Here is an 18,497-nt window from a genome sequence, read left to right as displayed (position 1 = left end):
CATGTGGAACAAGACTGCCGAGGTCCTGGGCTCTGAGGTGAGGGCAGTGGGAAGGATGGAAGCGTGCTACTGACCCACCACCCCTCGGTTTGTGTTCCCCACGCAAAGCAATGTCAGCTTCCAAAATTAAGGGTAAGAAGAGTTTGAAGACAGGGGAAGAGAGAATCTGGTGGATCAAATAAAGCACAGCTATTATAGGCAATATCTGAAAAATATTTCCTATTTGGCAATAGAAAATGAATGCTGGGTCACAAACCCTTTTAGCAGATCACTGTTATAAATTTCCTTCATGTCATCAGATATTCATTAGGAAAGATAGAATTCTTTGAAGTCTGCACAAAATAATTCACACAAAAAATGCAATGGTACCATCAAATTTCCCCAACAACTTCCTGTGACTGGATCAAAAAAGTTTAACCACAGTAAGTTCTATGTATAAACATTACAGACAAGCTCTGTAAAACTTGGGGAATCTAAGTTTTGTTTTGCTCCTGTTACTTCAAATACAAAACAAATAATGAATAAGAATCATTTAGATAATCATGCAAGTTAAGAGTTAGGTCTGACTCTTGCTTTTTAAAAATCATTTGAGTACTGTTTTGTGTTTCCTTTTTGATTGCACAGGTTACAAGCTTTCTGGTCAATGGAGAAGCATCACACTGCACTCCCATTACCAACGATGTTTGTTTTTACCCTGAGTGGCGAAGGTTTCCCAGGCAACAGTAGCTTTATTCCCACTGTGCAGAGTTGCAGCAGTGCACCCCACACCACGTGGGGCAGTACTGTTCATAGCTGTGGCCTCCCGACTGCTAAGCAGCAACACACAGGTTCTCAGGCATCGGCTGAGCACCAGCACAGTATGCGCCTGCCCAATCCCGGGACTGGGTGATATTAACTCAAACAGGATGAAAACTCACACACATGCTCTCATTCGGGTATAAGATGTGGGCTTTTTTAAAAAAGATAATTCATAAGTCTTAAAAAGCATCCTTTCCAGATTAAAAAAGATTAGTTAAAACTGTTTAATAGGAATGATTCTGGACAAGCAGAAACAGCTCTGACTGGGAGGATTATGGCAACATACAGCTGGAAAGAACTCCACAGGATGGTCAGACTGGGCAGTCCGTACCTCTGCTAGAGACTCTGCATTAAAAAGACATTTGGGACATTCTGCCCTCTTTCAAGGCACATGCCACTTCTGAAAACTCAGCTTTCCACACAGGCCATAAGATATTTTATTTACATTTAAAAATAGCTTTTCTTCTTTAGCCTAGTGGAAATGCCCAGAGGCTAGTCACTGAAATCCCTCCCTAACACAGATGCAGAACAGCTTTGTTGATCTCTGGATTCGTCCAGTCATTCCGGATGTCATCTAGGTGGTTATCGAAATCGACGAGTGTTTCATAGGACCTGCTATCCAGGAGCGACGCTGAGATCCTCTGGGCTTCCGGCCAGTCTTCACAGTAGTCACTAAGGGGTGAAACAGGAGAGATCAACCTCTTAATGAAACAAGGTTTGGCTTTTCAACAGAGTAAACAGAAAACCAGCCCCACAGAGCAGTATAAAGGAAGACAATGAATACTAGCAAACATGTACATTTTAAACACATAAAGATGTACATCAACAATATAAAATATGGATAACACAAGACGCCCTCCAGATGAAATGCTGAAAAAGCTGGAGGTAGATGACTGATACTTTCTGAGTGATTACAAATAAACCAAACCAAATGCCCGGAAAGGGGCTTTGGCTTATGGAGAGGTGCCCTGGGGTTTGGGAAGACCCTGCATAACACTCAGGTTCTCTCTATGGCTCTGAAGCCCTATTGGCCTTGGTTCCCCAGGGGCCCAGGAACATGCATGACTTCTGTATGAAGACTGTACATGCCTCTGGAGAACAGGCTAACTGAAAAACACAGGAAGCTGGGATCAGCCTTCCATGGGACCTGGGTACTCGCAACAGGCCCTGGCACAGCCTGCACGTAGGTCATTCTGAGGGCACCGCACTCACTAGTGTGGGTCTCTGCACCGCCATTTGTTTTCATGGTGTTCGTACACATGGATCGTGGGTACCACACAGTCCATCGTAAACTTAGTGTTGTCCACCTGCACACAAGACAAAGGACACAGCTGTGAAAGGAACTAATAAAAGTCAAGAGCCAGCACCTTTCTAGAGGTTGTCAGGCATCTCCCCGTGGCCCACACAGAAGCCTTGCCCGAGAGTGTACAGACACTGGAAATATGATGCGTGGGATTGCACAAGTGTGGCCTATGGTAAAAAAACCGTGTCATGCAGGATAAATGCTATTTGTTTTGTTCACAAAAGTGGGGCTTTCAAACATTGCTTCTTCCCTCCCTGCTAGAATTGTCTAAATTGAGATTATGAACAGGCTCTTATGAGAGTGGACTAAAAAAAACCCCCCAAAACCCAGAATTTATTTTTTTAAAAATTGTGTCTTTATTCTTACATGTTTAAACTTCCATCACCTTCAAAGTACTCTCCATTTGATGCAATACACTAATCAAGACTTTCTTCTACTACTCAAAAGTTTTTAAACTTGTCAATTTTGACGCTTTTTAGTGCTTCTGCCATTTTTTGTTCTACCTCTTCCACATCAGCAAAATGCTTCCCTTTGAGGACTTTTTAAAAAATTTTAAATATCTTTAAATTTATTTATCTTTAGAGGGAAAGGAGGGAGAGAAACATCAATGTACAGTTGCCTCTCATGCGTCCCTTGCTGGGAACTGGCCTGCAACCCAGGCATGTGCCCTGACTTGGAATCGAACCGTGATCCTCAGTTTCACAAGCCTGAGCTCAACCCACTGAGCAACACCAGCCAGGAATGAGGACTTTATTCATCCCAGGAAACAAACAAACAAAAAAGTACTTAGAGTGTGAGATCCATTGTATAAGAGGGTAGGGCATGGGGGTCATGCCATTTTTTTGGTCAAAAACTGCTGAACACTCAGCACACGGTGTAAGCAGGTGTGCTTATAAATCATCCATCATGAAATGGGCAAATGCATTGAAAGAGTCTTCAAAAACAATTCACTGAAGCTGAACGCAGCCCCTCACAACAACACCAGCTGGTATATGGCTATAGATGGGTTTCTAGAACACTCACCTAGTGGATGAAGCCTTTACTACAAAGGGCCCACCTTCCACAAGATAATTCCATTTTTTTTGGTGGGGGGAGGTCCCTCTCATATGCCAGCTACCTATCTACCTAAATCCCTAACAAGTTCAGCTGGTGCTCATGCTGCCAATGTAGGGACACTACTTTGAGAACCACTGAACTGGAATGACTCCCCCCTTTTGGAGGCCTGTGTGCTGTGACTGGAAAAAGTGGCAATGGTCTGAATATCTGCAGAAATGAAGACCGCTTATACAGCAAAGCTCTCTGTTAGCAAGAAAATGCTCAGAAGCCATCCTATAAACAGAAAACACATTGGGCAATAAAGAAAGACTTACCATGATGAGAGCAGTATCGCTGAAGCCCTCAGCAATTCTGGAGGCCACCTTTTCTGCAACCTGGTTTGGACTGCAAAAGAAGAACCACTGATTTTACCACATACTGGTTAATGCCACTCAACACTGTCTACCTATATATAGTACAGTAAATAAGCAACAATAAAAAGACCAGCAGTCTACCTGCAATGACTTGTACTGAGAACAGGGAATGCTGTAACCACAGTGGGGCACATAGTGCAAAGCGGGTCCTGTCTCATACCCGCCCCCCCGCAAGCCCTTGTGAAGGGGATCCGATCCTGAGACTGCATCTTCTAAATAGAAAGGCTTCCTGGAACCCAGTGGAGAGCACTATCCAGAGCACTTAGATGAACTGCTGCTGAATGCTCCAGGCTAGTGTCGAGCTCCAGGCTAGAGGCCTACTTGGCCCATCTTTTCCATTTGCAAGCTCCCAAAGTGACTCTGCCCACTTCTTAGCTGCTGACAATCGAGTCTCTCACTTTATCTAAAAAAAAAAAAAAATTTCCCTCCCCAAATTCCTAAGCCATTCCAAATCTTTTCCATGCCTGTCACCCTTCAATTGCTGGCTCCAGTCCAGTCCCATCCAACCCTGATAAATGACAACTTCCTAGCCCCAACCTCATCCCTGGCTACCCCCCATAAACAAAGTTATCTTTCTATTCTATTTCAGGAAGAGGCATCCTGCCACCCATGGGCCCATTCACTCTGAACTCCTCAGGGCCTTATTTAAAATGTATTCTTTCTGTCAAATCTGATGGCTCTACTGTCAAATCTGAGTAAGTCTTTTCCATTTTAGAATAAAAAAATTACTTATCTGGTTCCCTCTAGCCACTGTGTAACCTCTCTCCTCCCTTTTAACCACATTTCTTAAGCTTCTGTAGTAAGTCAGTGATGTCCCTCTTGCTCTATCTTCTTACACAGCTGTGTAGTCTGCTTCGTCCCCCTGGCCTCTGTGGGCCAGCACCCTCGAAACCCAATAAACACCTGCCACCGGCCCAAGACCCCCAGCTGGAATCTACCACGCCCAGGCGGGCAGATTCATTTCTAATCTTTCTGACCGAAGTCACCTTTCCCCCTTTTCTTCACTCACCAGGCACTGCAGATTCTTCCCTTGCCCCTGCCTCCCTCATTCTCTGTCATCCATTCTGTTCAGGTTATCACCACAGCCAAGAGGTTTCTAAAACTGCTTAACTGGTCTAAATTTCTACGCTCTTCTTATCTGATACATCCTGGAAACTCTCTTTACATGAATTCTCCTAAAATGAACCATTTACACACATACATACCCTGCTGCTCACCTGTGCTTGTAAGATAGAAGCCCACCTTTTTCAGACCGACAAATCCAGGCCTCTCTCACCATGGACCTAGCTACCATTCCTATCCGCAGGGACAGAGCTCTGCGGCTTTAATTTCATTAAATTATTACTTAGTTACTTATTTAGTAACTGTCTACACATCACGCCCCCTCACTTACACTGTCCTGTTTGGAATGCCCTTCTATACCAATTTCTGCTTGAATTCCTTCCCAGCTTTAATGCCTAGAAAATGCCATCCTTTCAGGGAGGTATTGCCAACCTACCTCAGGTGAGGTCTATCTGTCCCTTCTCAAAACACTGTTTTACTTGTAAAGGCTTTGACACTTAATGCTTGGCATGCAATTGTCCTTTTTTGCATCTTACTTCCCCTGCACAATTATTCTCAGCTTTCTAAAAAAAACATTTTCTTTTTTTTTTAGAGAAGGGGAAGGGAGAGAGTAAGAGGGAAAGAACATCAGCGTGTGGTTGCCTCTCGTGCATCCCCTACTGGGGATCTGGCTTGCAACCCAGGCATGAGCCCCACCTGGGAGTTGAACCAGCAACCCTTTGGTTTGCAGGCTGGCACTCAATCCACTGAGCCATACCAGATGGGGCTGAGTTTCAGCTTTTTGAAGCAAAATCTAAGCTAAATATTTTAATGACCATAAAACTACATTAATTATTTTGAGGATATTTAAAGACACATACTATACAATTACAAACCTTTCCTTGTGACTGAACTAGAAAAAGCAGATTAATAGTGTTTTATAAAAATAAATGATTTTATCTAATTATTCTATTTCCATGTTCAAAATTGAGAATTTATAGTGATATGTTGATCATAAGTATTATGTTAAGAAAAATTAAAACAACAATAAGAAACAGTTTAAGCCCTAGTTGGTGTGGCTCAGTGGACTGGGAGTAGACCTGCGAACTGAAGGGTCACTGGTTCAATTCCAGGTTGGGGCACATGCCTGGCTTGTGGAGGCAATTTCAGGTCCCCAGTTGGGGGCACGTGAGAGGCAAATGGTCCATATTTCTCTCACACATAGATGTTTCTCTCTCTCTTTCTCCCTCCCTTCCCCCATCTCAAAAAAAAGTTTAAAAGAGAAAGGGGGCCCAGAAATTCTTGTTCATCAGGTCGGCATGAAAGCTCTCAGAGTAAATGCATTGCTTCAGTGCACAAGGGCCAAGTTCCCACGGCTCAGGGGACATGGTGAGGAGCAGACAGAGGGCTGCACACTCGTCCACTAACCGTGGAAAAGAGACACCCTGACTGCTCTGCATCTTCACTGGTCCTGACTCACACCTCAGGTGCAAAGGGAAAAGAAATTGGCATTTGCTAAGTGCACAGTCCTCTAGGGACTTGTAAGAATATGCTATGAAGAGACTTACGAAACTATTATCCTAACATTCATAATTATCATAGAAGTAGGTGACTTTTATTGGGAAAAGGAGTCAAGAAACACTCATTAAAAATAAGAACTATGCCCTGGCACCTGCAGCTCAGTGGATTGAGAACTGGCCTGAGAACCAAAGGGTCGCTGGTTTGATTCCCAGTCAGGGCACATGCCTGAGCTGTAGGCCCTGCTGCGGGGCTGTGTGAGAAGCAACCACACAGTGATGTTTCTCTCCTTCTCTTTCTCCCTCCCTTCCTGTCTAAAAACAATACATAATTTTTTTTAAAAAAGAGCTACTATTGAAAGATCATAAGCACCTCTATGTTCATTGTAGCATTATTTACAGTCACCAATATATGGGAGCAGTCTAAGTGTCCATCAGTAGATGAAGTGGATAAAACAACCATGGGATATTTACACAATGGAATCCTACTCAGCTGTAAAAAAGAAGAAAATATTACTCTTTGTGACAGTGTGGATGGGCCTGGAGAACATTACGCTAAGTGAAATAAGCCAGTTAGAGAAAGACAAGTACCGTATGATTTCACTCATATGTGGAATGTAATGAACAAACTGAACTAACAAGGAATATGGGGACAGACTCACAGATGGAGAGCAGATGACAGCTGGTGGTGGGGGGAGACTAGGGAATGGAGGGATTGAGCAAAAAGGAAAAAGGACTCACAGACATGGACAACAGTGTGGGGACTACTGTGCAGAGGGGTGTGTAGGGGACTAAATGGTAATGGAAAAAATACAATAAAGACAGATTCACAAATTTAAAAGAAACCCTACCATTTCAGATGCTCAAGAACTCAAATTTAAAATTTATTCTTTTGAAAAAAGTTTAAAAAAATTGTAGTTAATAACTGCCAAAGTATTTGAAAGAACTGCCAATTTTGTTTACTTTTTCTTGTATTTTGCACTTAGTCTCAGATACTGACCTACCTCATTCCTAATGTAAAACTGCTGCATTATGATGTTAAAGTCAGTACTTGGTTGTCTGCCAGGCCATTTCAACCCTGTTCCTGCAGAGTCAGCAGCCAAATAGGACTGCAGGGACTCTGGAGACAGAGACCTCTTTGCTACGCCTCTCCCCAACCAGCACAAAGCTATGTATGCATTTACTCCTGAGATCTCTCGTTTTTACAATTTGTATCTAAAAGCTTTTTAGCCCTGGCTGGTGTGGCTCAGTGGATTGAGTGCTGGCCTGTGAACTGAAAGGTCACCAGTTTGATTCCCAGTCAAGACAGGTGCCGGAGTTGCAGTCTGGGACCCCAGTTAGGGGCACGCAAGAGGCAGCGGATTGATGTTTCTCTCCTTCTCTTTCTCCTTCCCTTTCCCTCTTTCTAAAAATAAATAGTCTTTAAAAAAAATAAAAGCTTTTTATTGAGTATCTTACCTCAAGCCAGGGCACAGTGCCTGGTACTGAAATTTACCAAAATGAAATGCTAATTATGATATGATAAAATAAAAGGATGCAAAATCCTCAAGTTTAATAAATGAGTAAAATAGTTATAAACACTCTATATTTCCTTTTTAATGTTAAGACAATGAATGGTTCTCCTCTGAAAAAAGTATTCACAGGACTAGTAATTGTACCAGCTCCTACTTTGAATTAAGCACAAAGCTAAAACGCTGCTTGTTGATTCACCCTATCCTCACAACCACTCTAAGCTGTGAACTTCTAACTCCATTTTACAGATAGGACCACTGAGGCCAAGGAGGTGAATCAGTAAGTCACCTGGAACTTGAAACTAAGTCTACCTGGCTCCAAAGCTTAAGCTGTAGACACTGTTAATTAGCTGGCATTTCTAAAAGAGCACACTGTTAGCTAGGTCTGGCTGAAGAGAGGAGAGATTTTTAGGTACAAGCAAATAGTACTGAAGAAGGAAGCTGGCATGTCCCAGCTCCTGAGCTTCCAAGCTGTGTGGCCTTTGTGCAGGGTCTGCCTCTGGCTGGAGTTTCTTTACCTGAGCATCCTTGTGAGGGTCAGACAGAGCAATGGCAATGAAGCCCCAGGCCAGGTGCAGTGTTAGGGATGCCAGCCTTACTCCCAACCTAGCACACAGCACCAGCACATGGGAGGGTGGATGAAATTCGGAGGCAGAGCCAGGGAACTGGGGCTCAGAGAGTGCCTGTGTGCTGTCATCCCAGCAGAGGCTTCAACAGGGATTGTTTTGAGCCCAGAGTTTCACTCATTACTCCACCTCCCTCAGAGTCCCTACTGGACCCAGTCCTCTGAGGGTAAGAGGGTTTTTAATCCCTGAAGTGCTTTTGTGTCTCATCAGTGATAGCAGTACTTGGTCACCAGCTTATTGTATTACTTCCAAAAATGTGATTGAGTCCAACCTCTTGCCCATGCTGGCCAAGAGGACAGAATTCCAGCAGTGTAGGTCTGAGGTCCTTCACTGCATCTCCTAATGCCTGGACCCTGGAGTCAGTCAGTGTGAGGCCAGTGTGTCAGTGCCTCCCATCACATACTGAGCACACTGTGTCCTGGCTTCCCATCTGCTCCTGGCTGAAGAAGGTCAGGAGGTCAGGGTGTGGTTCCTCTTGGCCTCTCCTTGTGAGGTCACATCAGGCTGGTAACCAACCACGGCCCTCCACCAAAGGGAATTGCTCCTCTTGAGGATGACTTCTATTTTCTTAAAAAATTTTATTTTTTATTCCCATTGACATACAATATTAGATTAGATTCAGGTGTATAACATAGTAATTGGACATTTATATACTGTATTTTTCAGACTATAGGGACATTTTTTTAAACCACATTTTTTGCTTCAAAAATTTCCCCCCTATTTTCCTCCTCTAAAATCTAGGTACATCTGTGGTCCACACCATAAGCTGCTCCTAGGTTTTAGAGGAGGAAAATAGGGGGGAAATTTTTGAAGCAAAAAAAAAGTGGCTTAAAAAAAAAAAGTACATCTTACAGTCCGAATACAGGGGAAACTTATGAAGTGATCAGCCCATAAGTCAACTACCCAGCTGACACTACAGATATAAAAGTATTGAGTACATTCCCTCTGCTGCACTTTACGTCCCTGTGACTGTTTCTGTGGCTGGCAGTTTATGTATCTACTGGCGTTTGTCACCAGCTTTAGGTTACTGTACTGCTCTCTGAGGTCTCTTACATACCTCCCGCACCTATGGAAATAATCTGCCTATTAAGTCCTCCTCAAATTATCCTAACTTTAGCATGTCATCTGTTTTTCTGTTGGACCGAGACTGAGGCAGAAATAAAGCAGAGTTCTCCGCTTTACTCATTAATTAGAAAGGAACCAGGAGGCAACATGAAGGAAGCAGCACATACCACATTTTCATCATACTATATCAGACCCTTGGCAGCACCAAACTTGAAGTTGTTTCATTTAAGCCAAAAGAGAGTGGTATTTCCCCCCAATGCTCTGGCCTGCATCATTCGTAGTTTGGGAATGGGAAGTGAGGCAGATGAGCTCACTGGGGACAGAAGTTGGAGGCCCATGGCCACTGCTATCATTGCATGAATTTTCTTTAAGCAAAATAAAGGAGATACAAAACAGAATCCAAAAGTTAACATAAATGTTTAGACTTTCTGTTGTTTGGAACTACCCACCCCACAGTTCCCCTCAAATACTATAAACAAGCACAGAGGGCGGGGAAGGGTTTTGTTCTCTCAGACTCCACATCTCCGAGAGGTCAAAACGCCCGTTGGAGACGTCTCTGTCTACCACGTGACCCTCCTCTCAGACCAGGGTTTCTGCATGGACGTACCTGGCATCCTTTACTCGTTCATTTGCTTGATAATAACCAGCAATCACATAGCTATTATCTTTGCACCATGAATCAATCTGAAAGAGAAACAAAAATTGGGAAGAAAAGATAAATGCTTTTCCCTTAAATATCGAGTCTTAATAAACACAGGAGACCCCTCCCTCCCCAATGCTGAGACAACACACCATATGAACCTGTACCTTTCTTCCCAGAAGGGCTACAATAATGACATAGGTGACCACAGAAAAAATGTCACACCAACTTGCTTTCCACGGTCTCCTCACTCTCACTGTGGCCAGCGGGGGTGGGGGGTGTTTTGTGTGTGTGTGTGTGTGTGTGTCTTCCTGTAGATGAGGACTCTGTAATTGCCAGAAGGGGTGGGGCCATGGGGAGTGACCTCCTTGCCAAGTCCCTGCAGAAGGCCCCAATGTTGAGACATATTAAGCAGGTGTAGCACTGTGGAGAGGTGGGCCCATCTTTACCCACCTTATAATATGAAAAACTAAGGTATTCTGGGGCTTGAAAAATACTTAAGATCATTTAAATCAACCGTTCACAGATAAGCAGACTAAAGCTCAGAGGTTCAAAGTCTGAACAGCCATGTAGCAGAGCCCGATGGGAATCTAAGCCTCTTTTGAAAATAAACCCTTTTATACTAAATTTCAGTATAACATAAATTTCGGTATAACATAAATTTCAGTATAACATTTCTAGCCAACATGCCATGAAAAGCCCTTCACACTGGGATGCAGTATAAACCTATGCAGGCACACACATAGGTGGGCAAATATAGACAGGAATGCCCCCTCACTGACTTTGAAAGTTTTTCTGTCTGTTTTATAATGCCACCCCTTTCTCATCAGATTTAGCTTCCTGCGGGTCTATTGCCATTGTTAAAAACAAAAGGTCATCTTAACTGTTTTGCCATAATGGAGTTTTAATAATACACTGCAATAAATTCTATCCTCAGTCTGCAGAAGAGGGAAAAAAATTGATCCTCGCTTTTTTCACAGTGAATTAACTGGTTAAAAATGTATTTCTTTTTTTGTCTGTTTGTTTAATATAGCTCTATGGTTTTGTCTTGAATTCAGGTTTGGACCTCAGACAGTCTCCTTTATGACTAAAAGCAGGTATTACAAGATGGTTACAGTTCAAGGTTCCCTGGCTCTCATAAAGATTAGAATAATTCTGGCCTCCTAAGAGCTCACAAATTACCATATTGGGTCAAAAACCAAGGCTCCAATTAGATGTTGAACCAATTAGATGTTTTGGTCATCCACCCAAAAGATTAGGGCTATGTCTCCAAAATATTTATAATGGCTCTTTCGCTGTTAACTTTGCTGCAAATGACTCCAAAATTACTGATTTTGTTTGTCACCTCTTAAAGGAACAGGTTCTAGAAGCTTTCTATTTCTGCTTATAGGAGCCATTTCCTTCATTTTTAAACTTACCTCCATGTAGTACCAAAAGGTACTGCCTAGCTTTAAAATGTGATCTTTGGCCCCATTCCCCACACCCAGAGATTTGTCTCCCCTTTAGTGTGGCCCTCCAGCCTTTTTATGTAAAGACCAACCTCTTGAGTGCGTCTTCATTCAGGGCGACCCTCATCTCCACCCACTTGGTGTTCCTCTCCCTGCCCTCTGCTACATGGGTTGTTCTTATATCTGACTCAGAACTAGAAATGTGTCCCAAGTTTGGCTACTGTCTTAGTTTCCTACTGCCCTTGTAACAAGTTATACAAACTTAGTGGCTTAACATGACACAAATGTATTGTGTTAGAGGTCTGAAGCCTACAATGGGTCAGCAGGACTGATTCCTTCTGAAAGTTCTGGGGGAGAATCCTATCCTTGCCTTTTCCAGCATCTGAAGGTCATCCACGTTCCTTAGCTAGTGGCTGCATCACTGTGACCTCTGCTTCCATCATCACATCTTTGACTCGGTGTGAACTTCTGCTTCCTTCTCTCTTTTATTCTTTTTTTAAAAGATTTTATTTATTTATCTTTAGAGGGGGAAAGGAAGGAGAGAGGGAGAGAATATCAATGTATGGTTGCCTCTCATGGGTCCCCTGCTGGGAACTGGCCTGCAACCCAGGCATGTGCCCTGACTGGGAATTGAAATGTGATTCTCTGGTTCACAGGCCCACGCTCAGTCCACTGAGCTACACCAGCCAGGGCTGCTTCTCTCTTTTTAAAAAGAATTATTTATTTATTTATTTTCAGAGAGAAGGGAAGGGAAAGACAAAGAGAGGGAATGGAACATTGATCAGGTGCTTCTCACATGCCCTCAACCAGGGACCTGGTCTCCAACCCAGGCCTGTGCCCTGATGGGGAATTGAACTGGTGACCTTTTGCTTTGCAGGATGACACCCAACCCACTGAGCCACCTCAGTCAGGGCTCTGCTTCTCTCTTATAAAGACCTTACACTGGGTCCATTAGGTGATCCAGGATAATCTCCCCACCTCAAAACCCTTAACTTAATCTCATCTGCCAAGCCCCTTTTGCCATGTAAGGTAACATGTCATGGGTTCCAGGGATTAGGACGTGAACATTTTGAGGGGCTATTTTTTGGCTGATCACTGCTACATTTAATATAAGGATACCACAGCGAGCAGTCTAAGCAGCTCCCAGATCCCTTTTCTGGGCTGAAAACAGGGGTACCGGGTTCCTCAGCAAACATGTTACACACCTTGACTTGCACTTTACCTGATAAGAGCAAATTCCTGTGTGAAAAATTTCAAGGGTCTAATCAAATTCCAGCATAAAAATAATGTCCTGCGTGACCACGAACTTCTAGCAGAACTCTCTGAAGTGGATACCCTAAAAGTGAATCAGGTCACAAAGCTCTGGCTTGATTTTAGAAACATGAATGATTCAAGCAAGAATAACCACGTTAACCGTAAGGTTGCCTATGAAGGGCATGGGTAGCCTGCCCATAGCTGTCCAGATATAGACACCACTGGCTAGCAACTGAGGAATAGAGAACATGGAAGTGAGGAACTCAGAATGCACTAAGGCCTCCCTGCCAGCATCGGAGCCCCCAGAGGTAGGGCACACAAGTTTCAATAAGGGAAGAGTTTTCTTTGATAGCCTTGAGATGGTACCAGACATTATTAGGTGAGAGTGACCTGGTATGAAGTAAAAGTCAGTGTGTGGAAGATGGGCAGTGGGGATGGGGATGGGGCTGGGTGGGAATGGGGCAGGCACAACCTTCAGAACCATCCAGTAGGCCCAACAGCTCATTAATAAAAATCCTAGTGGGCTTAAGCAGTTGCTTGCTCCGTAACAGCAACTCGTTCTTCCCAAGTCGGGCAGGGCAGGGCAAAGACCAGAGAAGCTGCTGCCTGACCTCTCTTCTCCGTGAGCACATTTCCCTGTGCCTTGCTGCTATGATTCCCTACTCCTCTCACACATTCTGTGAACAATCAAAATGAAAATCAAAAAGTCCATAATAATGCTTTAAAACGTCATGTCAACTTAGTAAAACTGCATACAAGAGTCCCAATTCTGCATTTATTCATGCAGTTTCTTTTACTTTCAGAGAGAAAGAAGGACACTTTTACCTTGTGATCAGCCTGCCACCCTGTATATTCGATGCATTTTTTGGCTCATTCCAGTCCAGACACTAGAACTACTAAAAGTGCTGGGTCCAACCCGTCCATTTCCAATAAGACACAGCACAAAGAAAGTAGCTTCTCGGCAAACTTGCTAACATTTGCATATGTGAGACACCTCACAATTTTCAAAGCGCTACCACCCATCTCAAGTGACTATACAATAGCCATAATGTAGGCAAGGCAGGGAACTGATAAGAGAGCCGTCCCGAGGAGGGCTGACCACTGACAAGTTGAGGTTGTCTATGGCCATAAGCAGGCCTTGGAGGCTAAAAGGAGAGGGGTTGTTCATTTCACTGAGAAGAAAAGTTCCTTCTCAAGTGGGATGCTGAGTTTTCAATTGAATGGAAAGGAGCTGGACGCATAAAAGAAGAGCTCTGGAGGTAAATGAGACGGGGACAGAGGGGAAAGTCAAAAGGAGGAACTGAAAGGAAGACCCAGAGCAGCCATCTCCCTCTCCCAGGCTAGCACTTGAATGTCCTGGAGATAAACAAGGGGCAGAAGAGAAAAGCGGGCTTAGAAAAGGGCCAGCGGAGAGCAGGCCCTGCAAATGAGCACAGAGAAGGCGCACGTGGGGGCAGCAGACAGAACTCTGGACCAAAATCTCAATGATTACGCCGACTGGCAAATAAGAAAGTCATCTGAGCAGAATGTAACCAAAAGCTGTTCCACTGTCCTAAAAAATCAAAGAGGGGAAGGGACGTAAAAGGCTTAGAGAAACGGCAGGTTTCTGCTAATTGGTTTTTTGCTATCAGAAATAATTCCATGACTACCTACGTCAAAGGGTTATAATGATAAGTAAGATAACAGGCGTAAGTACTTAAAAAAAATAAATAAAAAGCACCCAGAAATGCAAGGATTTTTTTAAAATGGAAAATTATAATGAAAAGCCTTTCAAAGGGCACTGCCTGGTGTGGCTCAGTGGATATGGTGCCAGTCTGCGAACCAAAAGGTCACAGGTTTGATTCCCAGTCAGGGCACATGCCTGGGTTGCAGGCAAGGTTCCCTGATTGGGGGCATTAGAAAGGCAACTGATTGATGTATCTCTCACTCACTGATATTTCTCTTCCTCTCTTTCTCCCTTCCTTCCTAAGAAGTAAATAAGTAAAATCTTAAATTAAAAAGCGCTTTTCAAAGGAATCTAATGTTGCCCTTTGATAGGCTACATATCAATTCTGCCTTTCCCACTTGTCAAAAATAATTACAATACGAAACTCCCTAAATAGAAAAAAAGCCATGAGAATAAGGCCTCATTTATACAGTTTCATGGACTAAAATCACATCGTCCACAACGGATACACTGATATACTATGGCTTCTTCCACTTCCAATCTTTCACTGCCTTCAGGTTATAAAGTTGCTAAGTCAAAAACTGAATGATATAAACTTAAATACCATGGCTGTAATACAAAATTTTTGGATGGACTCAGATTGCAAATTTTCCTTTATAACTTTAGTCAGAAAGTTGCTGAAGAGAAGTTATTGCAGAGGCTCCAGTTTGGACTTGTGTTTGCTGGATGGGAGACTCCAACAATGAAGGGGGAAGCTGAGAGTCTGGAATGGATTGTAATGACCCAGGATGAGAAAGATGAGAACAGGGCCTCCGCAGTGCCCTTTCCCTCTTAACTAGCTGGTGCCAATGGGCCCATCTAAGAGTCAAGGTCTCCTCTGGGCCTCTTCCCTCCCCAGGTAAGTGGTTTGGGAAGCAGCCCTGCTCCATGGGGAAAATTCAGGTAAAGGTGACTCAAATGCTGTTGTTTATAGTTAGTGTATTTAATTTCTCAAGTATTGCACTCCTATCTTGTAACAGGAACAGAATTCATTAACCCTGTAAAGGTTACCTAAGACTGAGAAGAAGCGGCAATGTTTTTACAATTCTAAGTGCAGTTCAAGTTTGTCTTTACCCATGTATTTCTTTTTTTTTTTTAAAGATTTTATTTATTTATCTTTAGAGGGGAAGGGAAGGAGAGAGGGAGAGAAACATCAATGCCTGGCTGCCCTTTATGCGCCCCCCGCTGGGAAATGGCCTGCAACCCAGGCATGTGCCCTGACGGGGAACCGAACCATGGTTGTTTGGTTTGCAGGCCTGAGTTCAATCCACTGAGCTATACCATCCAGGGCTACCCATGTATTTCTAACACGACTGTATATGGACCTAAAGCAACACTCCTTTTCCTCCTACCTCAGGCTACTCAGTTACCCTGCAGACTCTTCTTCTTCCCACTCTGTAAAAGCTACAGTTCTTTAGGCTGTGGCTCATGGCTCTCTCCTCATTCCACACAGTCCTGGCCAATATGACTTGCTCTCATGACCTCAAAGATCATTGAGAAGCTACTGGTTCCCAATCTACGTCTCCAGCCCATCCATTTTCTGAGCTCCAGATGCATTTCAACCTTCAACACTAGGTTGTCTTCACTTTTCCTTGATAAAGGCACCACTGTCCTCCCAATGCATCTCAGAAACTGAGGATTCCCCCTTGTTTCCTTTTCCCTACGTCCACATTTGATTAGTCACCAAGTCCTGTGGATTCTTCCTCCTGGCTCCCCTGATCCTTTTCTGCATTCGCAATGCTCTCAGTCTAGGCCACCTCTCTGTATCTCGTCCTGCATGCACTCCTGTCTCTAACATCCTCTTGGCTACAGGCTAGAACCATCATTCCAAGACACAAGTCTGACCAAGCAACTCTCTTCCAGTGGCTTCCCTCTGTCCTCTTGATGGTGACCAAACAAACTCAGCTGTGTGATCTGCAAGGTCCTCTACAATGGTATCTGTCCACCTTTCACCTTTCTATCCCTGGCCCCTTTACATTCTAGCTCTTCCTCCATCCCCAGCTTTCGCTTGGTCTTTGCATGTGCTGGTCCCTCTGCCTTGAATGTTCTCTATGCCCTGGGTTACTATGGCTGGCCCATACGGCCAGTATTTGCGTGTCCCTTTCTCTGGGCAGTATGGCTTCCCTAATTCTGTACGCCTGGGTGAGCTGACTTTTCTCTTGGATCCCTCACCATTTTCTGCTTAACCCCACATATGACACTTATTCTTTAGTACTGTGCTTGTCTGCTTGGCACAAATCCAACTGCTAAGCAGGTACTGTGCTTGATCCACAGATACAGCTCTCCACCACAGGCCTGGCACTAGTGGAGAAATAAATAATCCTGCATTAACGCTACTGGTAAATCTAGTTCCCTGCAAAGTGAATGTACTACACATCCAATTAGCCTGCAATCCTCTTGATAACAGAGTAATTAAGATGGTTGGTTGAAAAGATGCCCCCGTGATGTTTTGGTACTGATGGTACATTTCTTCAAAGGCTAAAATGGCTGATTTTATAAACATCACCCATTTTCTATCCATCTCCTGCCCAGAGATGACATGAAGAAATTCACACCATGACTCAATTTAACAGGCACTGAAACATGTGCCGAGTAACCTTGGACCAGGACCATTTGCCCAAAGGTACTTCTTGCATACCAAGAATTTACATGGGTGTCACAATCAGGTAAATTATGAAATGGATTCATTTTACTTGGTGGGACATAAAGATAGGACTCCTACCTACACCTTCTCAAACTTAACTACTTTTTGCATGAATTAAATGTTTTTAGTCATTGTTTATCCTTAAGTGTTTATAGCCTTCATTGATCATTATCTCAAAAATTACTGCCTAGAATTCAATTACCATCCAGCTTACTGGTGACCTTACTCTTCCCCATTGTGCTTCAATAAAGCAGTCACTGCCAAGTACACACATAAAAGCGTGGTGGGTAGAAGGCACCACTGTTCCCGCTTTTTGATTTCACAAAGTCCTAAGCTTTTAAAATCACTGCAGCATGCTAGATAAGTTACTAATGGGAACACATTAATTCTCCTTACACTTGGTTCACACAACTCAAGGACAGCAGTGCTTGTGCCGTCAACGTCATAGACGTTGTCCCAGACGTGTCCCAACTCTGGGATCCCAGACTGCCACCACCAAAAGGACCACAGCGCTTACGCTCACATCAGATAAGGAACCGACTCAGTGAACGTGCTCACGAACCAAATTCCAGCGTTTAGGTTTCAAAGCATCAAAACTTCCCGCGACTCAAAATCCCAAATGTAAACGCCTTCCAATCATTACTCAGTTAACGATAGCTTGTTTCTATAAAGGTTTGAGGCAATTAATGGATTATTCGTCGCCTAAAGCGCCTTTAAAAACACCCATGATGGTAAAAGTGGCTCTTTGGGCCGCTGCTATTATGAGCTGTCATCTGCGGGGCGCTCCCTAAGGGCAAAGATCCATGTGCTCTCGTGGGTCATTCCGTTCACCGTCAACGCGACCTCGGAGGGTGGGTTCTAGACTCCCGCCGGCACCTGTCAGCTTCCAGCTGGGACTGCGTGGAAGCCGATTGCAAGCCGATCTCCAAGGGGCGGCCAGAAGCCGTTCCCACGCTTACCAGGGTAAGGGCCACTTCCAGCATGGGGGCGAGGGCCAGGGTGCCGTGGAACAGTGGAATACAGTCCACGAAGAGTGTGTGGTGGGCGCCTGGGCCGCTCAGGGGCAGGTGGTCCTTGCGCGGCTTCTGCTTCTCAGCCACCAGCAGTCCATTGACAGCGCAGTGGGGGTACTTTGCTCCATGAAGCACCATCTTGCAGTAGGCCTGGGTGGTCAGCTTCACCCCGGGCATGCTGAGCCCGGGAGGGCCCCGGAGGCCCCGGGCGCTGGCCGAGGCCTAGATCCGCTGCCCGGCCGCGCGGCGCCTAAGCGTTGAAGTGGGACACGGCGGAAGCTGCTTGGACCGGCTCCGCAACTTAGCGGAGGCACCCACAGGCCGACACTCGCTTAGGTCTGGTTCCTTCTACACCGACTCCAGCTCGAGGAAGTCGACACGCGCGCCTCAGATTCTACTCCTGCAACTCGCCGGGCGCCGCAGGAAAGCGGTCCCACAGCGCCCGCCGGAAAGCAGCCCAGCC

General features: G+C 44.5%; 1 protein-coding gene across 1 annotated transcript; it reads right to left on the bottom strand.

Annotated features, from left to right (window-relative positions):
• Positions 1-1,008: 1,008 nt before the first annotated feature.
• Positions 1,009-18,465, bottom strand: EMC8 (ER membrane protein complex subunit 8). Its single transcript, XM_037142386.2, has 5 exons — positions 17,981-18,465; positions 9,938-10,014; positions 3,472-3,541; positions 2,011-2,105; positions 1,009-1,470 (listed from the first exon to the last, which is right to left on the bottom strand). Exons 1-5 carry the CDS (start codon positions 18,209-18,211, stop codon positions 1,311-1,313), a joined length of 633 nt encoding a protein of 210 aa, XP_036998281.1. The 5' UTR covers positions 18,212-18,465; the 3' UTR covers positions 1,009-1,310.
• Between the last annotated feature and the right edge of the window lie 32 nt (positions 18,466-18,497).

The sequence above is a fragment of the Artibeus jamaicensis genome, unplaced genomic scaffold (assembly GCF_021234435.1).
Source record: "Artibeus jamaicensis isolate MK-2021 breed Jamaican fruit bat unplaced genomic scaffold, CSHL_Jam_final contig_464, whole genome shotgun sequence".
NCBI classification, from domain to species: Eukaryota; Metazoa; Chordata; class Mammalia; order Chiroptera; family Phyllostomidae; genus Artibeus; species Artibeus jamaicensis.
Note: the sequence above shows the minus strand (reverse complement) of the source record. Positions and strands in the feature narration are given on the sequence as shown.